The sequence below is a fragment of the Ochlerotatus camptorhynchus genome, unplaced genomic scaffold (assembly GCF_037179485.1).
Source record: "Ochlerotatus camptorhynchus isolate MF236.1 unplaced genomic scaffold, CSIRO-AGI_Acam_v1.1 ptg000198l, whole genome shotgun sequence".
NCBI classification, from domain to species: Eukaryota; Metazoa; Arthropoda; class Insecta; order Diptera; family Culicidae; genus Ochlerotatus; species Ochlerotatus camptorhynchus.
This window is the reverse complement of record NW_027040688.1, coordinates 13,832-40,170: the sequence shown is the minus strand read 5'-3', so window position 1 is coordinate 40,170 and position 26,339 is coordinate 13,832. Positions and strand designations below refer to the sequence as shown.

Genomic DNA, 26,339 nt, shown 5'->3' with positions numbered 1-26,339 from the left:
AGATGATGAGCGATGTAAGTAGATGCGACAAATGAAAGAAGTTTTTTCGAAGATTGATTCGCTAGTGTGAGATTTGTTGAGCATCTAAACTTGAGATTTAGATGTGTCGCCCCCCTCGTACTGCTCAAGATATGGGAGGAGGAAGAATTGCCCGCTAGTTGGTTGATGGTCTCGTTTGTCCCCTTTACAAAAAGGGACACAGACTGGAGTGCGCCAATTACAGAGGAATCACGCTTCTGAATTCGGCGTACAAAATATTATCACGTGTTCTGTTCAACAGATTGAAACCGCTTGAGGAATCCTTAGTCGGCGAATACCAGGCTGGTTTTCGTGAGGGTCGATCAACGACGGATCAAATGTTTACCCTGCGTCAAACCCTTGAGAAGTTCCGGGAATACAACTTGCAGACTCATCATCTGTTCATAGATTTCAAGGCAGCGTACGATTCAGTAAAGAGAAACGAGCTATGGCAGATAATGCAAGAAAACGGTTTTCCGACGAAACTAATTAGGCTGATTCGTGCAACGCTGGATGGTTCGAAATCATGTGTACCGGTTGCAGACGAGATTTCGGCCTCGTTCATGACCTTAGATGGATTGAAGCAGGGAGATGCTCTTTCGAACTTGCTATTCAACAACAATGATGATACCCGCGAGGTGAAAAGGCGTATTGCAGCCGCGAACAGGGCTTTCTACGCGTTGCGTAGCTTGCGTACGAAAACGAAATTCGCGCTGTACAAGACGTTGATTCTGCCGGTAGTGGGCATTGAAAGAGGCCGATCGGAGAGCTTTCGGTGTCTTCGAACGTAAAGTGCTGCGAACAATACTCGGCGGTAAACTGGAAAATGGCATCTGGCGGCGTCGCATGAATCACGAGTTGTACCAAGTATATAACGGCATGGATAGTGTGAAGCTTATAAAACACGGCAGGCTACAGTGGGCTGGGCATGTGGCACGAATGCCGGAAGAGCGTCAAGCGAAGTCAATATTCAGCAGGGAACCCGGAAGAGGACGTCGGCTTCGGGGTAGGCCACGTACGCGTTGGCTTTGTGCAGTTGAGGAGGACATTAGGTCCTTGAACGTCCAAGGCGATTGGAAGCGAGTCTCAGGAAGTCTCAGGACCGAGACCAATAGAGACGGTTACTTCGTTCGGCGCAGATTTGAATTCAACGAGTCATCGTTCCCATTAGGTACTTAGGTAGGTACGTTTCAAATTTCAGGGTTGCTTCCACTCACTTGCTATAAAAAAGGATTTTCGGAATTTTGAAATCATTAGATGTTATAATTATATTTTACACTCGTAAGATAGAGGAAGAGGTAGAAAGGCAAGTGCTTGACATATAAAATCGGTCAATTTCGCTTGCAGAGTGTCACAATCAGCGATTTTATGATTCGTGAGCGTTCACTCCGAGTGATTGTGACTGTCTGACTCCGAAAACTGCGTGATTGTGTTATCCTTCCATGATGGAATTCTCCGTTTATACCTCCGAGCAATGTCATCCAAGAATATTCGAACACCATGGCTATTTCGCCATGTGCTACGCGATCTTTGCTTTGTTTACCGCAGATTTCTAGGCCCAGCAGGTCACCACCTGAAGGCTTCGGTTTGCAGCAGAATAGATCTGAAAGGTAAATCCGTTTTCAGTGTTGTACCTTGTACACAGCAAAAATTAATTTTGATATCACATCAAAGTGGATGTACATATTTTATTACTATATTATTATTATACAGGGGAATCAGCTCTTATGTTGGCCTATGGATCTAAGATTGGGCCCATACTAAAAATCTGCTATTTATATCATTATTTTATCTAGATGAACGCGGCATTGAGACGGTACTAACATAGAGGTAACTCTAAGACCAGAAGGTCCCGAAATAACGTGCTCAACTTTTTGGCTCAGCTCTGGTACTCTCTTCGGTCCCAAGCTAATCGATTCACCCCTCGAAACATAGGAAAAACCACTAACCCCTCATTTTATCTGTCAAACTTTCATAGCGAATCAAAACAAACATTGCGTAGTACTAGAATTTCGACTAGAATAGGGTACGTTAATCGTTTGCTTGGGACCAATAGGCTACTAAAGTGGTGAGCCAATTTAAAATCGTTAGTTTCGTATTGATTGTTGGTACTAATGGATATTGGTGGTCGCTATTGAAAATTTAGTCGATTGCTGAATTTATGCATGGGCCCAAATTTGGGCATTTAGGCCGACATAACATCCATTTCCTCTACTTGTCAAAAAGGACAAAATTATCATTAATGCAGTGCATGAACTGACGCTGCTTCTACTGCATTTGTTTATTTTTGTAACCATAAAAATTACATGAGATTTTCGACATGATTGTAGTGAATCCTCTTGGATGTAATATTAAAATTTATTTTTTGGTGGGTAATGGAACGGTGTCCGAGTTGTGGTTATAAGTTTAGCTTTTGATAGCTTAAATTAACATAGGCTGCTCTGAATTTTAAGAAATGAATCATGATGGCGCTGTCCCGATGGTAGGAAGTAATGCAAGTCTCCATATGGAAATTGAGAGAAGTGGGAATATTTCAACGTGGTATGGTAACTATGCTTCCATCTATTAAAATCCCTTTAAACAAACCACCTTGAAGAGGTGGATATAGTTCATTCAGGACGGCCAAATCGCAACCACACAGAAAAAAATTCTGAATTTTAACTATCGCGTAAAATCTCCCTTCGTTTAATTTTGAGCTAAACTGCCGATACTCGCATATTGTCCCATCTTTGCTTGATTTCCTATTCATATGGGACAGTTATGCTTTTATGGGCAGTATACTTGGCATGAACAGCGAAATCGTTTACAAGCTTGTATACAATATTGCTAATTTATGCGATATTGCACTTAAATTTACACGAAATATCGCGTAAATTTATGCCAAATCTTCTTCTTCTTCTTCTTCGCATTTCAAGCTTATTGCATATCGCATATTAGCTTATTGCGTGCTCTCAACTTAGAGAGCTTTCGATGCCTGTACCATTTTTGCATTGGTATAATTGTGTGGTAAGTCCATTCATACTTCTATGCCCAGGAAAGTCGAGAAATTTTCCAATCCGAAAAATTCCTAGACCGGGCCGGGAATTGAACCCAGCCACCTCCAGCATGGTCTTGCTTTGTAGCTGCGCCTTTACCGACTGAGCTAAGGGAGGCCCCAAATATAGCGTTAATTTTATAACGGTGCAGCACCAACCCGATTAGCATCCCTAGGTAGCGATAATCACGAGCTACTTAGAGTTGACTATAACCTATTTGCTCTGTCATCATCATCACTGACACTAGCGACGTGGATGATTGCGACATCCTCCCTATTAGCACACGCCCGAAGATCGGAGGCGAATGCCACTTCGACTTGTTTCGTCTACTAACGACTCTCTGATGACAGTCAGTGTTAGGGAAGCAGCAATACTACATCGACATGTTTAGTCTAAAAACGGATTTCTGATTACTGTGTTGGGGAAACAGCATATGCATGTACGTAATTGGTGGATTTGTTAGTTATTTCGACACTTTTGGACAATGCCTGACACTTACCACTTTTTCAATAGTTTCTTGTTAAAATTCAACAGTCGATACGTAAAAATATTTCTGATCGATTGGTTATAAAATTATTGAAATTGGTTCAGGGGCAGCTGAGTTATTAACGTTCAAAATCTTTCACAATTTCGTAACATGTTCCATTTTCGGTTTTCACAAAGTGTACCCCCATATAGAAATCATAGACGTAGTCCTACGTCAAAAGCGATAATAATATTTTCCATTCGCTAGATATTCGCTATCAATCATATAAAAACGAGATTTTTTGCTGTTTTCTAGCGCCCTGGAGAGAACCTTACCTTAATTCGAAGTGTTTCTGGTTAGTTGACAAGGTCATGTGGTATTCGGCCATTGCAAGAATTGTTATGTACCACTTCAATACTTGACGCATTTGATCATAAACGTTTGGTTGCTGGGTACATTATCAAAGAGCTTTGGGGGTGATGTGACTGGCAGCAAGGCGAGTGAACGTTCAATGAAAATTAACTCTTAAACAACAATAATGTAAACAACAATAATGTATGGCTAGACGTGATCTGGAGTTTATGAAACTCATATATGTTTACTTTAAGAATATTAACCTTAGATTGTAAGTTTGATTAACCTTGTGTTTAGTTTGTATTTTGTACATGTGGGTTTTTTTATGTTTGTTTTCAAGATGAATAGAAATAAGTTCATGTTTTAGGATTAATTAAACATTTGTATCGTAAACCACATTTCAAACCTCCTTCTCCCTTTTCCCATCCAAAAAAATTGTAAATCTCCAACCGCGAGTATCCGGTCCAGCTCCTTTAATTTTAAATATAAGACATCAATAATGTATAACGAAAATGATAACTCGGCTCTGTAAAGTTTATTCGATTGAGCCTGTACAAATAAAGTAATTAATAAAAAAAAAATAAAAAAAACAATAATGTATGGTGGTCCTGAAATGAACCGTTTTGTCCTGATGGTTGAGTAATTCTGACCTATTAGGGTGTTCAACACGGATGAGGCTGGCGAGCTGTATGTTGTTTGGTACGAGGGTGACACACTTGGCTTAGATGGCCCACAGCGGCTCACGACGATAACGGAATCCAATCAGTAGCGGTGCGGCTTCTTCCTCCTTCTTCATTGAATCGAAGGCTCTTGAAGGCAGCCTTCATAGCTAGCTGCTTGCGGGGAGCCTTTCGTTGTGTACTGGAGAAACATGTACATGCTGCTGATGACGACCGGACACCCCAACTCACTACACGCGGTGATTGAATTAACACCGTTCGGCGAGACCGGATGGAATTCGATTTTGAAATATGTGTTAAGGAAACCGCTTTTTGCAGGCAATCGGTGATAACTTTGATCACCATTGCACGGTTGGACATTTGTGGCCATTTGAAAAGTGATAAAGTCTTCATATTAGCAGATTTGTAAAAAAAAATAAAATCCATCCGCTATTGACAGAGTTACAAGTGGTCAAAACCTGACCAATTTTTGTAACGCAATCGATTGTGGTGTTTTAAAATTGCACCGCCAGTATGTTGCCGGAAGAAGTAATTCCACCGACGAACCGGCATGCTTATGGAGCATTTAGTATATCCGCAATTCGATTTGTCAAATGAACGATTCGATCTGGCAAACGGATGATCAGATCTGTCAAACCAAGTCAATATAAATTTTACGTGTGTTCATATCCTTGCTCACGATATGACGTGTTCAGATGAGTAGATGGCGGTAGTGTTTAACGTATTTTAAATATGGGGTCTTGGGCAAGAATTTGAATGTAGCTTCTATGAGCGTCGGTTCAGAGCGTCAAAAGCACATTAATAACCAACAAATCAACGATTTGTAGTTTTAACCAACTTGTGGGTCATATATTACTATCTGCACTGCTTAGATTGACGAGAATACGTCAATTCCCCTATTTGATTATGCATTTTTAATAGTACTGCGTTATGCATTTTTAATAGTAAGTGCGCTTTACGCTGCATCATCTTGGTGTCTTCCGCGCACTTATTCCTTATGAATAAGAAGACACCAAAACGATTTAACGGTAAAGTGCACTTATATTAGCGTTTCCGCACTTTTTGTCGCACTTATAATGTTCGCAATGCGCTACACTCAAAAAATATTCAAATCTAAATACTATAAAAGTTACGCTAAATCGCAACGCTCCTGGCCGACGCATAGCGTGGTATAAAGAGAAAGAATGCAAGCTTAGTATAACAATGATCTATTCATTGGATAGTATAAAGTTGCGGTATTCATAGAATGCATAAAGTCCGTTTATTTGTCAGGATGTGCTTTTTGATTGCTTTTTTATATCGGGACTGGTAATGAAAAAAGTAAACAGAAGTAATGCAGAAATACGTGCAATTATATTTGTATACCCATAACATGAGTCATAATCTATATATAAATATAAAAATGAATTGTCTTGCTTCTACGTCGTGACGAACGTTCTCATCCGAGCCTGCCAATTCTTTTCATCCTCCAGTTCCCGCTCTGTTTGACCATTGTGAACTAGGTGCGGAGCGATGTCTTCCTATCAGAAGTGCAGTTCATTCGATTTTTGCAATATTATGATCATTGTATACGTAATCCTTGCGCTTACCGATGTTCTTGGATTCCGACCAGCAGCACCAGATCGGATTCTTCGCAGGCTCAGAATTCAGTAAAAAACTGGAATGGAAATGTGAAGAATATTGGTTTTAATTTTAAAATTAATATATGTTTGTTATTAATAATGTTTGTTACAATACCTGTTGGTTGCAAGTGTCTTTTATTTATATTTGCCCACCTGCGGCCACGAAACAAAACGACCGAAATCGACGTGAAAAAAAAATACAGTCCGGATCGAAAACCATTATGCGTGCCAGCCTAGGTGCCAGCGCAATATTTACCTTGATAAATACAAACTGAACGATTTCTACGCCTTTATTCCGACTTAGTATAACTTTGAAATCAAATTATAATCAAATCCATGTTTAAATATTGATAAAACATTAAATGATTAATTCTTAATCACTCTATGTTTAGTAATATTTTTGAGTGTAGATGGATCAGTGAAATTAAGGCTCAAGACACTGTAACTCAATTCAGATTCGTCTTCTTCTAGAAAAATTCTCCACTCAAAAATTTTACAAAACGAATATAGATTAAATTTTATGCATTTTATGGTTTTTCAACATTTATTCATTGGTTCGATTAAAATTTTCGTCAAAATTATACTAAGTCCGAATAACGGAGTGGAATTCGATCAGTGTTTACTAAAATGATAGGAAAAAGAACATGTGGATTCTCTTCGGAGCTTCGTGCTGGTGAAGAGCTTCGTCCCGGCGGATTTCTACTGCGCCTGGGCAGCTAGACTGCGTGAGCACGAGTTCATCCTAATGAACATTTGTAAGTATTTTGTATATTAATAAAAAATAAAAAAAATAAAAAACCTTCCTAAGACAATTAAAAAGATTTGCCATGAATAAAATAAAGATGCGAAAAATACATTCTCTCGAATAAACCGTATCTATGCATTGTAAGCATATTTCGATTTTATACTATGGCACGCATAAACCATTTTTATACTAAGTTTGCATTCTTTCCCTTTATACGGACCTTTGCGTCGGTACGGAGAGTTGTGATTTAGCGTAACTTTTATACTACTTAGATTTCAATATTTCTTGAGTGTCCAATCACCATCATTAGTATACACATATATACATTTACACACTAGCCATCGGAAAATTTAATGCAAGTATTTCCTGATTTTACATCGACAATTTCCTGGGTAAATCACTTACACTACATTTACTTACTTGTGTTCTTCGTAGCATTTGATAATTTTACGTAATCGAATGCACGAAATTAATAAAAACTGCAATTCAAATCTCTTGGTGAACAAAACAAACACCAGTAAAATCACTTCGACTTAACTTCTTTGCTAGCGAACGAAGAAGAATCATTGAACAAGCGTTGCCAGATTGTCGCCTCTAACAATGAATATAAGTTTATTAAAACAAGCAAATACGAATGTTGAGCCATTAACTTAGATAAGTAAATATATTTAATGGGGAATAGATATCAAAAACTGCATGAATAAATAAATGAATAAACTTTAACCACAGACAAACAGACATTATACATTCATCGCAATTAGTGTTTTACAAGTTTTGAAAATCTTAATCAAATCGATAAGAAGGAAACTATGTTATGATCTATATAGTGTAAAAGTGTCATTTTTTCATCTATTTTATCCAAATTCCCCATATAAAATTCAAACTAAAAGTGCCAGCTCATGTTACATCCGAATGAGCTGAAATTTTCAGAGAGTGGATTGGTGGATTTCTCACCTAATGGCGCAAATCTTGGGGTTGGCCCGAGGAAAATTAGAACTTTTATTTTTGCGGGCCAGTCTAATACCGCATCTGACGAATACCGAAAAAAAAAATGTTGAATCTTACATCAAAATTGCTCATTCCGTTCCTAATATTACACTGTACGATGTATATAGAATTTGAGAACAAATCATTTTGATGACTGAAATATTCTAACAACGTTTACCAGTTATTGATGTTCAATACTTCACCACGAACATCATTGATTGATACATATTATATTTTTTTGCTGTGTACACATTAAAGTGATTTGCGATGGAAGAAAGGGCACTCATTAGTGATGAATTCCTCGTTAAAAAACATTAAACTCATTAGTGATGAATTCCTCGTTTAAAAACTTGTTTTCAGCAAAAGAAAAAGCACAATATACAAGACAAATTCCTTTAAAAAAAAAGTCTGAGCCAAGGGGTAAGTCACTCTGCCACATTGTGTTAACACTCACAAAAACATACTTCGACACGCTTAACACCATTACGTCGCATGAAAAGCAAAATGTTTAATCAATTCTGGTACCACTTCAAATACTGTTTACATTCGATTGTTACTTTGTTGTTGAGAAAAAAAAACGACCAAAAAACCGTCGTACCATCCTGCCGGGAAAGAAAAACATCTTGGATCTGGATTGAAATCCAAAGAAAAGGAAATCCCAGGGAAAATCCGAAACCGGTTGGGATCCACGAAAGCAGCAGCATCAGGAGGAACAGATACTAAAAATGATAAATGTCTCGCAAGAAAACCAAGACAAACGCAACGGATCAGTTTCTCATTGTAAATCGTAGGTTTCCACCAGTAGCAGCCCCACCATTTAATTGTAAATTGCACCCATAGCTTGGTCCTTGTTCCCGGGTTGCACGTGCCCATTCGTCTTCCTCCTGTAGCGGCAGGGCCTGTCTCACTCTGAAAGCCGGTGCACCGAGCTGCGGTCGTATAAGCTCCAAATAACCTTCCCGTCGGTTTTGCTTTTTCAACAAATTACAGCAAAGGAGTCGCAGGGGGCTCTGTCATTTTCAGCTTTATGTTATGGTTGAGGATACGGTTGCCAGAAAGTATATTTTTTCGGTTGAAGTTTTGACAGCTCGGTCATCACGATGAAACACCCAGAAACACCTTCCGGCACTCAAAAACACACATTACACACAGTAAGTACAGACACAAGGTGGCAGAGTGACTTACCCCCTGGTATGAGCTTCTGTGAATATCTTCTAAGGATCCGTATTTCTGCTAAATTCTATCAAACCGACATCACTGATTTGCTTCTGTTTTGTTTTATTCAGCACTGCTGGTATGTTGACAGATCGAGGGAAAAAAAATCATGAACGAGAGATGCTCCGGTTGCAAATTTATGCTTGGGATTTTGAATGATAGAGGGTGCTTGACGATATTTTTGAAAAAAAAATCGTTCTAAAATTTATGAATATTTGTCTGAGCTTAAACGTTCCAATTAGGTTGTTTAGGGGTATTGTAGTTAATACATATTCGTTATCTGCATTAAAAATAGAAACAAAGTCCGAAATTTCATCAATTTTGGTACTCTGGAACTATTTTAAATAAGTACGATTACATTAGCAAAAATCACCATCTTAGCACCCCTTGGTGGGACTTTGTATGGGAGCAAGCTGTCAACGAATAGATTTAGTGTCAACAATCAAAAATTTAAATCTTGACTTAAAAACCGAGATGAATGTCTACGAGATCGATAAAAATATCGTTGTGCTCAGAAAACAAAGCTCTATCAGATGGTATATACAAATCGGTATATTTTTTGAAGTTAAACAACCCAATTAAAAGGGTAAATCAAGATTGCATTAACCGCAAACAGGTGAGATGGCAGCAGTGTACGTAGCCTGTCATTCGCTTTCCCGCTCAGGGGTGTGAACAAAATGTGATACAGCGCGATCAGGCAATGTGAATTTGTTTTCTACTGCATTTTTATGCACTAGATAGTGTGACATATGTGTCGTATTGTTGTATTGAAAAGTGAAGGAATAAAAGAGATAGTAAGATTTGCAGATTTGTTTTGTAGAAGTTGACGGCACCGTCGAAAAATTTGCTCTTCCAGCAAATTTAGACAGTTTCCAAAGGGAATTTTTGGTGGAGTGAAAGGATAGTACAAAGTCCGCCATGTTTCACCCACAGTCTGACGTTTGCTTATGGATTTTCTCATAGGAGTAAAGAGCTACAGAGTCGGCGTCAACGCCAATTGTAGCAATATTTCTACAAGCTATTTCAAAATAACCCAAATTTGGGTAGAATCCACCCAGATCGGTCAAAACTGAACCTACCCAAAAATGGGCAAACTATGTTGGGAGGGACAAGTTGATAAATGGACAACATCGACATGAATCCGTTCAACTTTGTTCATTTGTCAACTTGTCACTCCCAACATAGTTTACCTATTTTTGGGTAGGTTCAGTTTTGACCGATCTGGGTGGATTCTACCCAAATTTGGGTAGTTTTGAAATAGCGTCTAGGAAGTGATGATTTACACTAACAATGTCCACAAATACTTGATTGTTCATATGGTTCATAAGCACAATCACTTTTATTTTAAGTGTATTTCACCATGGTTCAATGTGTTCTACACGTTGATTTCTAGTGTATATAACTTTGAAATGTTGATAATCTTTCTCCACAATTTAAGTCCATTGCACATTGATTCACATTTTAGCTAAAAATCTCTTAAAGTTAAAAAAAAACATTGAATCACTACTGATACAGATGACATTTCAATGCCACGAGAATTGCTTGTTCTACAAGGTACCCGAGCAGAGAATGAAAACAAAATGAAAACTAAATTTGATATTTTGATATAAGCGTTCGTGATAACATATTTTGCCTACCGTGTGGTCGAGTTAACAGTAATCATAACAAAAATGAGATCTAAATGGTATATGAAGGATATCAAAAAGATAACAAATCATGTTTTCTTGACAACAAATCCATGTATGCGTTTAGATATCATTAATTTCGTTAATAATAAACAAAATAAGTAATCAAAAAAAAAACTTAATTAGTTATTATTTTGACATCATGATATCAAATTTAGTAATCTGATTGTTTTGGAATCTATTGGTTGATATCAAGATTAAAAATCAAAAAATGTTATCAATAAGTTTTCATTTATTCAAAAAAAAAACAAACCTATATTTAAATCAGTTCTATCGATATCTATCTTAAATCGATTAGTAAATTAAATTCGCAGGTTGATTAATATCAAGAAATGTTGTAAAATATAACTGTACAAATCATAATTCAAGCTTTACATTGCATTAGGTCCTAAGTAACATTTACAGATTTTTTTTTTCCTTTGGTTTGTTTTTTCCGTCGATCTTGTTTTCCGTGCTGAGCACCAATGCTACCGACGTGCCAGGAAGGCAGCTCCCACACCTGGACCCTACCTATCGACCCATCAACTCATGAACCGGGGACCAACGGCTTTACTTCCCATCCGAAGAAAGGCGTGATCAGAGATGTTATGCCTCAGAACATCCCGGCGGCGCCGACTGGTATTGAACCCAGGCCTGCTGGGGTGAGAGGTAATCACGCTTACCACTACACCACCGGCGCCGTTTGCATTGACAGATTATCTTCGTTGACTTTCTCTTTGTATCTCCACGGCCATGTAAAGACATTCCCATGTATTTTCAACACACTGATCTGTAAAAGAAGCTTTAATCTAGCATCTAATACGACAAACACAACAAGAAACGGTTTTGTGCTCAAGTTATTAATTATCAACGAAGAGAATCGATCAATGTTACTTAGAACCTAATGCAATGTTTAGCTAGAATTGTTTTTGTGATGTTCATAAAGAAAATAACAGGATGAATCGTGGATGCTCTTTTCAAAAAATATCAAATTTTGTTTTTAATTATATTTTTTTAGAAATATCAAAATAATATCAAAATATGAATTCAACTGAAATTAAAAAAAAAAGTATATCAAAATATGTTAGCAATATGATTTCAAAAACATAATTTGATATAATTTTGATAATATTTCGATATCCGACTTTGCTTAGGTAAACATCGAAAACATGAGTTGTGACTTCATACTTACTATCCAGCCTCATATATAAGAGAACAACCGTGGCCCAGTGAAATCGAACGAAGATAACGGAAGCAGATCACCCCAACAGTCCAGGATCGAAACCCAAATCAGACCCATTAAAATAAGACATGTGCAAGCTCCTGTCCTCTGGCAGCTTTGTATATATATATTTGTCGATTCATTTTTAGAGTCAGCCAAGTAGAAGTCGATAAAGCAGAATAATGTAGAACATGATGTGCAAAGCTATTGATATCACCATGTGAGGCACAATGACTCCAAGTGTGTCACAATTCGAATCAATAATGTTAAGGCTCAGCATAAGATTCGCACGTGAAATGGATGTGTTTTACTATAAGTGTGGGACACATGATAATGCGGGCAGGAATACAAGAAGAAGAAGAAGTAAATTGCGTGATGGTTAGTTGCCTTTTAATACTTCATATTCCGCTAGAGTGGTTTCTTCCGAATGATACAGCCCTACAAGGAAAAAGAGGGATTTCCCACCGATAGTTTCGCAGTCTAACATCAAAGAGCACTCGCTTATTCAACACTACTTGTGCCCAGGGCTGCCACATGTACAGATTATTTTGTATTTTACAGATGTGTTGACTCATTTCAGGATCAAGAATCTGTATATACAGATGAACACATGTTTAGCAAAAATACAGATTGTACAGATTTTACTCGAATTCAAATAATTTTCCTGGTTATTTTGAAATGTAAAACGATTTATGTTTTCATTGCGCTTAAGTCATTTTCAGCGTGCACAGAATTTATTACCAAATTATTTATTGTTCTCATGTTCATATAGTATATATTAAACCATCACAAGAGTAAAGACTTTATATACTGTAAATTTGCTAAGTGGCGCAGGTTAGGTTAGGATTTCTGGGGCTGGTTCGTCTCCGCCGACTAAGTAGCTTAGACAAATGTAAGTTAACGATTCCTCTCGGGCAAATATTATGTGATACAAAAATGTCAACAGGTTTCAAATCGTTTTGATGTATGGAGTACATTTAATTTAACATGTTTACTTTTAACCTACACAGCAAAAACTTAAGTTTGATATCACATCAAAGTGGATGCACTTCAATCGTGTCAAAAATATGGTGTAATATTACTTGCCAAAAAGGACAAAATTATCATTAATACAGTGCATGAACTGACATTATACTACTTTTACTGCATTTTTTTTTTTATTTTGTGGCCATAAAAATGACCTGGGATTTTCGGCATGATTGAAGTGGATGTTATATTCAAATTTATTTTTTGCTGTGTTGAAGAATGCAACGAGATGAACTAGCTAAAAATCTCGCTTATAAAAAAAACTAGAAGAATTCAGTTCTCTAGGTGAAAAGCAAATATTTTTCAGTTGTGAAATGCTCAGTGTTAGAAAATTATTGCCAGCTCAGGAAGAAATTGCATATGGCATTAATGACATGATACGGTTGTTAGAAGAGATGCAAATTTTTCTTTGAATAGGAAATATATGCTCTGAACGCATTTTTTTTATTAACTCTGCTTAAATACATTTTTTTTGCATCAAAATACAGATTTACATATTCAAACGTGGCAACCCTGCACAGTGGTTCCCCTTAGAACAAAAGTTGGCCAAAACCTCAAAATTGCTGTAAATAGACAAAAACAGTTGAAATAGATGTTTTTTAGCTGTACGAAGAAATCTTGACAATCAAGACGTCACAAAAAGGAGTATAGTAGAACAAAAACCAATGCACAATGGTCCCAAAGCCGTATTTAGGAAGACAAAAATGTTTGCGCCCAAACCGTCAGTTTTAGGAATATGGTTTCTTAAGAAAAGTTGCTTCATATTTTTTGTTCAATCTTTTTATGTTCGTAAAATTAGGGTGGTCCATAAAATTGGTGAATTAAGTATACAAACTTTTTTATTATTTGAGATAGACCAAAGCAGTGTTCTAAACAGTTGTAGAACAATCAATTCAAAGCAACTTTGTTCAAGACACATTCTTTTTATCTCTTCTGGTTCATGAGTTATGATTTTTTTAAACAAACAGGTTAGGGTGGCTACTAAAATCGGTTTTCTTTGAATATCTTTTCATGCGTTAATTTTTTGTAAAAACATTGTTATGATTTCATTTAGAACTTTTGATGACGCATATTTTTGCTCAAGAAACTAGGTTAGTATCTTTTTTGATTAGAAAGTTAAAGGCTATTTTCTTCGAAAAAATGGCTCTTTTCAATTGGCAATATCTCAAAATGGAGCAAACCAATTTTCAAACATTTAATTTCATTGGAAACATCTTTTTTTTTCTTTATTATTGAGATTTTTAGCTATATGGCTAGTTCATCTCTTTATTGGAAACATCGTTTTTTCTTCATTTTTGGTAAAAATAAACAGCAAGAGATTTTTCTGTTTAAAGCATTTAATTTAATTTAAAAGAAGTAATATTTTTCAGCAAAAACTAGCCATAACTTTTCAAATCAAATAGATATCAACTTAACAAAAATATGCGTCATAAAAAGTTCTTGAAGTGTCTAGCATAAAAATTTCACGAGAAATGAACGTATAAAAATATATTTAAAGAATGCCGATTGTCTAGGGGCACCCTAACCAGCTTGTTAAAAAAATATAACTCATGAACCATAAGAGATAGATATATGGTGCGTGTGTGTATGTGTGTGCGGGTTGACGTGCTTAGAAAAAGGCATTGTGAAGCTTGCTTGTATACACCGCAGATTATATAACTTAGAAACGGATATTTTCCAAAGAACACTTAACTTGTTATTCCTAATTTCAACACTTTTCGCAAAAAAACGCAAAACACATAAAAGCCTATCTGAAAGCTAATTTTTCTAGCTATCTTTTGATTACTAAAAGATAGTGGGCGGATGTGTCCGTCATATGTTTTGCTTAGTCTAAATGTGAAAAAAGTATATTTTTGCAAATTTTTTATGAGAAACTGTCACTTAAAACAGCGCAGACACTCTTTTTTACCATCCATTTGATGTGAAATAAGCCGAAGAACATTTCTTCTGAAGCAACCAAGTTGATAAACACATTATTTTTTGCTATATTTGAGCAAAACAGTAACAAGAAACATTACGATTTTTTTAAAAAATTTGTGATATCGCTACACTATAACAACCATAAAAAAATATGTTATCAACAGAACTGCACAAATCATTCAATTTAAGATATTCTTAACATGTAAAAATGATAAAAAAATATTGAATTAAAAAAATATCAACTTTAATGTTTGAGGTTTTGGCCAGCCAGGAACCACTGTGCCCTGGCAGCTACGATGTGAAAACGACACCGCGGTAAAAAACCAGTTCCCCCTAGTTGCGCATCGCCAGTCGAAGTTGAATCCCCACCGAGATAGCATTTTATTAATTCTCGCCGCAGGATTTTATAACGACCGACAGCGTTTGATCTAAAGCTTCGTCGAGTCAGTCGACTTGAGTCGAGATGGAACTGCGAGCGGTATTAGTTTTGTTCGGCAGTGTTCTGGCAGTGGTTTTTGGTCAACAGCAGTGCAGCGACCAGCGAAAGTGTATGCCTTTTAATGATTGTCCAGAGTATCAATCATACGTTGGCGTACCGGCTAAGACCTGGCCCCGACATGTGCACAACGAAGTCAAAGGATTATACTGCGGCATGGAACAGGGGACAACCGGACGGGTTAGTAGTAGATTTTAGTGAAAATCATTGCGTGTGTGTGACTTGTTGTTGCGTTAGAACCCATGGAATTAATTTGAAGATGATGCGATTGGTCAAGTGTGGAACGTCAAGTGATGCGGATTTTTAGCAGCACAATGTGATAGGATGCGCAAATCAAACAACGTAGAAGATAACCGGAATCCAAGTTCATGGCAAAATACTTAAAAGTGGAAATTCTGTACTAGCTGAAGCCGTTTCTAAATAGTTGCAAAAGTTCCTTAGGGGCTGTTCATTAACTACGTAGACAGTTTTTTGGGATCCTTGACCCCCCGCCTCCCCCTGTGTAAACAATTTTCCATACAATTTTTTTTAATGTATGGACCGTGGATGATTGCCAACCACCCCCACCCCTCCTAGTTGCTATATTGTCCTGCATTCCTAAACTCTTTGAATCCAAGGTTGCAAATACTCATTTCAGCTAGAACAATGTTTTTTTTTAATTATGAAATAATTAGATGCCATGATTATATTTTGAATTGGTAGGATACAAGAAGAGGTTGCAAAAAATGTGTTTGACATATTAAACCTGTTTATTTCACTTCATGAGAGTCACAATCAGCGATTTTTCACACACTCACTCGCTCACTCACTCAGCGATCAGAAAATCGCTGATTGTGACTCATAGAAAGCAACATTTACAGGTTTTATGTTTCAAACGCATACTTTGTAACCTCTTCTTGTAAGTTACTAGTAGAACATGCCATCATACCATCTTTTGGTTTTATTATTTCGAAAAACATTATTTTAGCTGAAATGAGTATTTGCAACCTTGTTTCAATCTAAAATAAATCAAAGTGTTTTTGCACAAGTTAAACATTTAATTACAGGAGACGAACCAGCCCAGGGCTGAAAGTCTCCTTAATAAAGATATAAAAAAAAATTACAGGCAAACAGCATGGTTTTGTTAAAGGACGTGCAACGACTACTAATCTGTTGAATTTTGTAACATTTTCTATTAACGCAATGGATAAGGCGCATTATGTTGAGGCACTATATACTGACTTCAGTAAAGCGTTTGATAGAGTTGATATCCCTCTTTTGCTATTCAAATGATCTAAGTAAGATTTTAGTCAACATTTATTAAAGTGGATTCAGTCATACTTGACTGAGAGTTAGATTTGAAGGATATTTGTCGTCAGTAGTCAATGTAACATCTGGTGTGCCACAAGGTTCTCACCTTGGACCATTACTGTTTATTCTATTTGTTAATGATGTAGAGCACATATTGAATATCCTGAATGTCTCAATATATGCAGACGAAATGAAACTTTTCCTGGAAATTCGTGAAACGTCTGATCTTGTAGTATTTCATCAAGAAATTGATAACTTTTACACTTGGTACACAAAAAGTTTATTAAAGCTTAATGTGAAGAAATGTAATTCCATTTAATTTACAAGAAAGAAAATTATTAGGCAAGAACATGTAACAATAGGACAAAACAGAGTTGAAAGGTGCAATCAAGTTAGAGATTTAGGTGTTATACTAGATTCAAAATTCAGCTTTGTTGAACATTATAATAACATTATCTACAAGGCAAACAACATGCTAGGGTTTATTAAAAAGCTTAGCGTTCATTTCAATGATCCATACACAATCAAAACATTATACGTTGCATATGTTAGGCCCCTCTTTGAGTACAGTAGTCTGGGCTCCATATCAAGATACTCATATAAACCACATTGAATCAGTTCAAAAACAGTTTCTATTATTTGCTCTAAGAAAGTTAGGCTGGACGAGTTTACCCTTACCATCTCATGATTCTCGATCTTGAAAAGCGAAGGCAGTTTGCAATGATAGCTTTTATAAACGATGTTTTAGCACAGAGATTTGAGAACATCTAAATTTTTATGCTCCCACAGTTGCTTTACAGAACTTTTATTAAAACTTCAAAGTTACAGCATTAGATGGTTACTAGACTGATGCAAAATTTGAAATTTTCGCTCCACAGTGCTTAAACGGTTCCAAATTGGGTCCTGCTTAGCCTCCCAAAATTTGAACTACTTTAGTAAGAAACTAACTTGGCACAAACCATTTCAAGTTTATATGGGAATAACTATGGGAAAACTTATGTTTTTGTTCATATCTATCTAAAAGTTCACCACATCACTATGCTTTTAAAAATGATAGCAGTGATTGTAGCAAATTTTCCCAGTTACAACTTTGGTGAAAACTAATTTTTAATCAAATGTAAGGAACAAAAGTTATTAATGATTCAAGTCACTGATGTCTTATGATTATGCTCATTCAACTTTTCAGCAGGCAACATTGGTGTTTCTGGTGCGAAGAATAGAACACAAACATCATGGCTACTATGTCACACTGCAGAATACAGTGTTGCTTACAGAACAGCTACTTGATCATGCCATAAGATTATCAATCTCTTAAACATTTAATAACAATTTAATTTGACATTTGGCTGAAAAACCGTTATTGCGAATAGTTTGTGCCAAGTCAGTTTCTTACTAAATGAGTTTAAATTTTGGGAGGCTTATCAGGACCTGATTTGAAACCGTTTGAGCACTGTGGAGCAAAAATTTCAAATTTTGCATCAGTCTAATGGTTACATTTCTCCATTTCAAACAAAATCTCCAACCTTCCTCTTGATGGAGCCCATCAGCGCCCGCACAGTGGAAACGGACACGAAATCAGCGCATTTCTCCCATTTTGCCCGCATTTGCTGGATGTCCTCGACTGCCCCGCCACTTCGTCGAAGTCGCTGCTTTGAAATTGCCCAGTATATTTCGATTGGTTGAAATTCCGGGCAATTCGGAGGATTCATTAGCTTGGGGACAAAATCGATCTTGTTGGTAGCATATCACTCCAGAACCACCTTGGAATAGTGGCAGCTGGCCAAATCGGGCCAAAGGATGACTTTGCAACTATGCTTGCGGATTAACGCCAATACACGCTTTTTCCGGCATTCTTCGATGTAAACTTTGGATATAAACTTGGGATCGTCGAGGATGTGACGAATGGTTCCGTTTTCAGGCCACAACTGCAAATCGCTTGCCAACTCAGGGCCTTCTTCGCGAACTTGTAGGCAAACACGAACTTGAATCTTTTCAGCACATCCCCACATCCAGTCGCTATGTAAAACTTTTGACTGGGAAGCTGCTTAAAATCGAGTTTGACGTATGTTTCGTCATCGATCAAAGTGCAGCCCTTGTGTTTCGTAAAAACACGGAGTCTTGCACGTTTTTAGGCCACGGAATTCTGCTTCATGTGCCGGTTCGGATCTGAGTGCTGCGAACTAACTCAAAATGCTTGTCATCTGGGAGCCGAGTCAAACTGTCAAACGGGAGCCAAACATTCAAAAGAGCTCAGAAGTCACGTAGGTAGTTACTGTTTGAACCACAAGTAAAGGTGTTGCCACCTACAGAAAACAAATTAAGAATTATAATTATGAAACTGTCGAAACATCAACCTTAGTAGGCGGATAATGTAAATCATCGAGCGTGATGCTCGAAAAAGTGTTTTTATTTGATAAACAGGGTTGCTGAAACAAGAATGTAATCAAACTTTATAAGAGTCATGTGAGCTTTGTGGGCAGGTGCACTCCCATCACCATGTATACGTTATTTCTGGAGCAGAGGAGGAGGAGCCAAGAGTTCATTTGACAGCATGTATATACAATTTTGTGAGCTGCTTCAATAAAACAATTTGAAACTTCGAAAGATTTTCAAGATGTTTTCTAGCTCACTTGAAAAATAAAATCGGTTAAGTTCGCAGTACTCAGGTTCGGATGTGTACTGGCTTTGTACGACTAGTATCCTTCCATCCCAAGTAACACAAATTCATAGAATTATGTTGAGTAAACTGCTTTACGACCAAAATCAGTCATACAAAGGTTATATAAACTGTTATAGAACATGTGTGTTGCTTGGGCTGGCAAGGATGTTCCGCACCCTTTGAAAGTTGGCGTTGTACCTTCTGGCCACATATCGGATCGAAAGACCGAGGTTGGCTTTAACGCACCTCAACACCTTGCTGCGCAGTTGACGATCCCTGGTTCCAGTTTCTTCGTAGGTCCACTGATGCCTTTCCACACTCAAGGTTTTCTTGTAGGTTTTGAGCACTCGACAAACTGTTGTTTCGGCATCTTCAGCACATTAGCAAGCTTGGAACCGGATTTTTAAGGTGCTTGTGCAAAATATTTGTTCTTCTTTCGAGTTCCATTTGACGTTATTTCACAACGCGATGGACTACTTTGATCAAACTTGCACCAGTTGTTCTCTATAGAAGTGTAAGAAAACCACTGTCAAAGATTTTCGATTCCCAACACTAGAGTGATTTCGAACTACAAAACATGATTTTCAATGTATTTCATACATAAGTTCCAAAATGATAGCGAGGCAAAACGTCTGATTCATGGTGCAATATGCACCACAACATTGGGGTAAAATGCACCGGATGGTAAACAAACCATAACCTCTGCAAGTAGAGAATTCAAAGGAATTAGGTATTTTAAATGATTATTTCTTTATGTTACGTAGAGATGAACTAGCCTAAGGCTAAAAATCTCTTAAATAAAGAATTAAAAAAAAAAAAATCTTTATGTTACATCAGAATGGAGTGTTATACTGTGATATGATTCATGAAGTAAAGCATCTAAAAAATATACGAAAAATGAATTCGTATTCACATTATTCTGAAGTGGGCATTTTACCCCAGGGGTGCATTATGGGTTGTTCTCCCTTACCTTTCCATAGATTTGAATAAGAGTCACAAATTCTTGAGATGTTGTTAAAAATCAAACACTGCTTCTTTATTCAAATTCCATCCGACACACTTAATCACGGCTTCCCTGTTCGGTATTTTTTTTACAGTTTTTTAACTGTAAATCACAAAAACATACCAAACATTCGAAAATTCTACGGATGTTCAGTAGCTTTTGCGACAAACTACTGAATACGGTAATAGCAAGTACTGAATTTTCCAGATTTACGGTGGATGACTAAAACTCAGTAAAATAGAGTAGCGCCCACTTATTGGTTGCACTCTTATAGTACTATAATTTCGTTCATTTAGAGCGGATCCCCTTAAAAAATTTCTCAGATGCCGATATAAGTCCAAAAAAGACGTAATCAACAGCAATTTTTCATGACCACATATAATCTCATAGTGCTAGCAATGTTTAACATATCAAGCAGGGTTTTAATTATACTACTAAAAAAATACTGTTAAAGTTATTATACGTCGTTTGGTGGCCCCATAATGTTACTTAAGGGGAAGTTCAACGCTCAAAAAAAAAATACGTATTGATTTTTCTAAAAATATTGGAAAAAGATATCAAAAATCTTAAAAAAAATCACATTTTTTTTTCTATTTTTCTAAAGAAAATTCAAGTAAAAAAATTTTTTTTAAGTCATCATGGCATAAATTTGGACTCAAAAAACCACAAAACATCGACTTTTTGGTTTTGCTGACAGTCCAATTTTTTTCATGATAAGATAGAATAAATATGATTACATGTAATTTTTGTCAAGAATCTTAGGAAGAAACTGATTTTCTTGGATTTTTGATATTTTTCCCCAATATTTTTAGAAAAATAATAACGTGCCAAAACTAAATTTTTATTTTTGGGACGGTAAACATCCCTTTAAGTTAAAGTGTATTTACCAGGATATTATCAATCATGTCTCTATACGTGCAGCCCATTCTTCATTTTGGGACCACCGAAATCATCTTAGCGACAAACAGTTCGATTTATTCACTTTAACACTCCGAATACGGTGCGTAATATACTTTACGCCGACTACGAAGCCACCGAAAAACGTGTAAGGCAAGTTTGCAATAGCATAGCTTAGCCATTTCTTGATGAATTGCAAAAACAGTGATATATCTACTATTCATAGGGTCTGTAGATTATTTTGATTGTAAAAAGATTAAAAATAGGGTCGTCTACTTTATTCAAAAGTGAAAAGAGTCATTACACGTTTTTTAAAGGTGTATTTATGGGTTTTGCAAGTGGCTTAAGATCCATAATTTAGATTAATGGGCTCAAATGTTCATTATACAATCATGGTTCCTATATATGGAACATAGAGATAACGGAACGGTCCTCGAATGATCCGGAACATCCGTGAAACTGGTCTATCCATAAAGCCCTGATCTAAGAACTTCGCAGTTTTTTTTTTTCGAAAACATTAGGAACTGTTATATAAGAAAGAATTTGGGATCATGACATAAACCTGAACCTGTATGGCCATAATATCGTCCTCCTGAAGATCCGAAGCATCCGTAAAAGTGGTCAATTCATGAAACTGATCCTAGAGCTCCACGGTTTTTTTCAAAAAACATTAGGAACTGTAATATAAGAAAGAATTTAGGATCATGACCTGGATGGCCAAAATATCATCCTCCGGAAGATCATAAACATCCATAAAAGTGGTCAATTCATGAAACTGATGTTTGAGCTCCACAGCTTTTTTTTTCGAAAACACGTGGAACTGTAATTTAAGAAAGAATTTGGGGTCGTGACATAAACATGGACCCGGATAGCTATGGAACCATCCTTCAGAAGATTCAAAGCATCGGTTAAAATTAGTTCATCCATGAAACTGATTCTAGAGCTTAGCAGTTTTTTTTAATCTCTTGGAACTGTGATATAAGAAAAAAACAGGTTGTGACGTAAACATGGACCTGGATGGGCATGAGACCGTCCTTTGGAAGATCTGGAACATTCTTAAAAGTGGTTAATCCATGAAACTGATCCTAGAGCTCCGCAGTTTATTTCAAAAAATATTAGGAACTGTGTTATAAGAATGAATTTGGGGTCGTGATATAAACATGAATCTGGATGGCCATTGGACCATCATTCGGAAGATCCGAAACATCCGTAAAAGTGTTTCATACATTTCCTTTGGTTTGTTTTTTCCGTCGATCTTGTTTTCCGTGCTGAGCACCAATGCTACCGACGGCCAGGAAGGCAGCTCCCACACCTGGACCCTACCTATCGACCCATCAACTCATGAACCGGGGACCAACGGCTTCACTTCCCATCCGAAGGAAGGCGTGGTCAGAGATGTTATGCCTCAGAACATCCCGGCGGCGCCGACTGGGATTGAACCCAGGCCTTCTGGGGTGAGAGGTAATCACGCTTACCACTTGAAGTGTTTCATACATGAAACTGTGAAAAAAACCTTGATTTCACAGTTCCTGATGTTTTCGAAAAAAAACCATGGAGTTCTAGGATCAGTTTCGTGGATTGACCATCGTCTAAAGAAAAGAAAATCGCCACTCGATCCAGCCAAATTCAAACGTACCTGTGTGATTTCACATTCCAAAAGTTTTGAACCAAATATATAAAATATAAAAGTTTTTTTTTGTTTTTGCAATTGCAAAATGCAATTCATTGTTAAAATCTTAATTCTACCTAACTACGAAATTATTTAATTTAGGCTAGTTGTTAAATTCCAACATACTTTTGGACCGCTACATCACCGACAAATAAAATTTTTGACCAAAACACACTACTGACATGTGGCAGCGTGTTTGCGGGAAATATTTAGCTATGCCATGAAATCAGCATGAATTAATTGGTTCGTGTCTGATCTATTCTTAACAAATTATTTTTTAACTAGATTAAAAAATCCTATGGTTTTGACAGTTCGGATCACAGCACATTTAAATCGGCCGTTTACGATTTTCGGGCATAATCACAAATGGCATCACTCACACCCAATTTTTAATGCCGTAAACCAGCAAAATTTTGCTGGATTATGCCGAGCTGGAAGTTCAGCAATCGTTTCAGCAAAATAATTTTGCTGAATTACCAGTAAAATGTTCTGTCAATAAAGATACCGCAGATTGCTGAAAAACCAGCAACATTTTACTGATGCTGCAGCAAATAGGAGGAGCAATTATTTTACAGTATGAAGGAATAAAAAATGTTAAAGGTTTGGAATTCAATGTGTACCACAATTCATTCTAAATATCGATATTTATACTAGGCTAGTTATATTGGCTATTATGCATACGGTATCTAGAACACACATTTTGTTGATAGTTACTATAAAACAGACAGACGCGTCTTCTGATCCGGTCATGTTGCGGTTTTGTTTCTTTCAAGCATAGAGATAAATTATAATTTTTCTTAATTTCAGCATGATTTTTTTAGGATTAAACATTCAAAATGCTGTACTTACTTGTTGGTGTATAAGTAAACCTCGTTTTAAATAGAAAAATGATGCGAGGGGGATGACTCTATCTACGATGCAGGAAATATTGTGCGCGATGCAAGTAGATGCGAGAAATGAAAGAAGATTTTTCGAAGATTTTTTCGCTAGTATGAGATTTTTTGAGCATCTAGAATTGACATTTAGATGTGTCGCCCCCCCTCGACATGATGCTAGAATATAGCCAATTTACTGCGAATTTTGCATTCGGAAGTCAAACATATGGGGAAATTTAATTTTCTAGCACTGACGTTTCATTTGACAGATCGAATACAATTTACTGAGATTCCAGCGAAATATTTCAAAATACTGGATGGTCGGTGAAATGTGGTTTTACTGGAACCAGTTCAGCAATTCATTTTGCTGGAACTTGAATCAAAATTTTGGTGTGAGTGTGCATTTTTCAAAATGTAAAGATGCAGACAAGCCTTGGTACCTGGTTGCCGTTAAGCAATCCTCAGGGTTATGTCAATGCCCAGCGAACGTCAAAAACCAGGTACGCAACGAAATGAACGTTTGATTGAATTGAATAACTCATCGCAGGTGATAACACTTTGTGTCAAATATGATGTATTGAAACGAAGCGTAAAATTCATCCTCATTTCGTATAAACATACCATTCACATCATACGAGAAAAAAAAAACAGTCCTCAGATATCATGCCATAAGCAAAATGAAAACTACTTCACATTTTCAGATCTACAAGCTCTGCTGCAAACCGAAACCAGGGATCAGAAGGGACGAATTGAATGCATTGCCCCCAGGTGGAAAATCAGGTCGTGACCTGCTGGATCTTAAGATCTGCGGTAGACAAAGCACACAACGCATCGCACATGGGAAAATAGCCGAGGTGTTCCAATATCCTTGGATGGCATTGCTCGGTGGTATAAACGGAGACTTTCATTGTGGAGGAAGTCTAATTGCGGAAAGTTTCGTCCTTACAGCGGCCCACTGTAATCAATTCCGTTCGAGAGTGTAGGTAGACACAAGTTGTCACACAACTCTTCAGCGTTTACAAGTGAATTATTGTTTTTTTTTTTTAAATTACAGATTTTTTGTGCGCGTTGGAGAAACGGACTTATCCACAGAGATAGACTGCAACCACGCTCAGAGTGAAGAGGACTGTGCTGAAAAGTATCAGGACATTTCAGTGGCTCAATTCATCAAGCATAAACTCTACAGCACCAGTCAAAAAAAGAATGATATTGCATTAGTCAAGCTCTCAAAACCAGCGCAGATGAATGATAGTAAGTATTGTCAAGTATTTTTGATTGTCGATTGTCAAGCAGAATGATTCATGAAAATCGTTTTACTTAACAGACGTAAAGCCCATCTGCCTTCCGTTACCGGAAATGTTGCGCAGGAAAATACCTCCCAAAATGGTGGTATCTGGTTGGGGTTTCACCGAAGACCGTAATGCGACATCCAATCAATTGCGGTTTGCGAACATACCGATTGTTGAGCAGAACCAATGCCAACAATCTATCAGACAGATTCACGATGTCTACACTGTGGACGAGAGCCAGGTATGCGCCGGAGGTGGTAGCGATGGTGCGGACAACTGCGAAGGGGATTCCGGTGGGCCCCTGCAGTATTTCGGGAACAAAGCGTACGTGATTCACGGAGTCGTTTCATGGGGACTGGCATCCTGTGGCAAGGAAAGTGCACCCGGTGTGTATACCAAAGTTTCTCACTACCTGGATTGGATTATTGAAAATTTGAAATGATGTACATATCTCGTTATGCACTCAAATGGGTGTAGTGTGATAGAGTTCTTTTGAAATTTTCGTAAAATATAACAACTGCCATTGTGATTGTCTCCATAATTTTAAGCAAGTTCGTTAAGAAGAATTATCCTACTTTGAAAGGTTTGTCTCAAATATCTCATCGAGATTGAAAAGGATAGCATTTATTACAAACTACAATAACGGGATCCATTGAACTTGACCATGTGAGATTTATATAAATAAGCAGTACATTACATTAAGTTACAATTGTATTATTCACAAACAATATCAGGCATAACATTTGATAACGGCACAAAAGCATTTGCAAACAAACTTTCTACGGCCCTTCACACGCGAACCAAAGTACGCCCACGCAAACCAATACCACTTTCGGAAAGGTGATAGTTGCCCCTATCCGATGATGTTGTTGGTTTGCGTCGGTGTAGTTTGGTTCGCGTGTAAAGGGCCTTAGAAAGTGGGTTAACAAATGCTTGTGTGCCGTTATCAAATGTTATGCCTGATATATTAAAAATCTTCAAATAGGACTGTCACTCATGATACTTCAATAATTTCGCATTAAAACGAAGTGCAATAAAAACCACTGAATAATAAAACAAAATAGCTGACGATTGGATCACATTTTATCATAACAACTCTGATGATATATTTTTATGATAGCCGAAAATCGATTACTTCGCGTAACATTTGAAAATGATCCCGAAATGGTGTTCACATATTTGAACATCGCGGCTGCAGTTGAGTGTG

The 26,339-nt window shown here is 37.1% G+C and overlaps 1 protein-coding gene across 1 annotated transcript; it reads left to right on the top strand.

Annotated features, from left to right (window-relative positions):
- Nucleotides 1-15,355: 15,355 nt before the first annotated feature.
- LOC135702811 (CLIP domain-containing serine protease HP8-like) lies at nucleotides 15,356-26,203 on the top strand. Its single transcript, XM_065223851.1, has 4 exons — nucleotides 15,356-15,630; nucleotides 24,545-24,822; nucleotides 24,898-25,094; nucleotides 25,168-26,203. The coding sequence occupies exons 1-4, from the start codon at nucleotides 15,418-15,420 to the stop codon at nucleotides 25,572-25,574; spliced, it is 1,095 nt and encodes a 364-aa protein (XP_065079923.1). The 5' UTR covers nucleotides 15,356-15,417; the 3' UTR covers nucleotides 25,575-26,203.
- The last annotated feature ends 136 nt before the right edge of the window (nucleotides 26,204-26,339 follow it).

Coding starts and splice junctions, on each gene's coding strand:
- LOC135702811 (XM_065223851.1), top strand. CDS start 15,418: ATGGAACTGCGAGCGGTATTAGTTTTGTTCGGCAGTGTTCTGGCAGTG. Junction 15,631..24,544: donor AACAGGGGACAACCGGACGG/GTTAGTAGTAGA, acceptor TCACATTTTCAG/ATCTACAAGCTCTGCTGCAA. Junction 25,095..25,167: donor ACCAGCGCAGATGAATGATA/GTAAGTATTGTC, acceptor TTTACTTAACAG/ACGTAAAGCCCATCTGCCTT.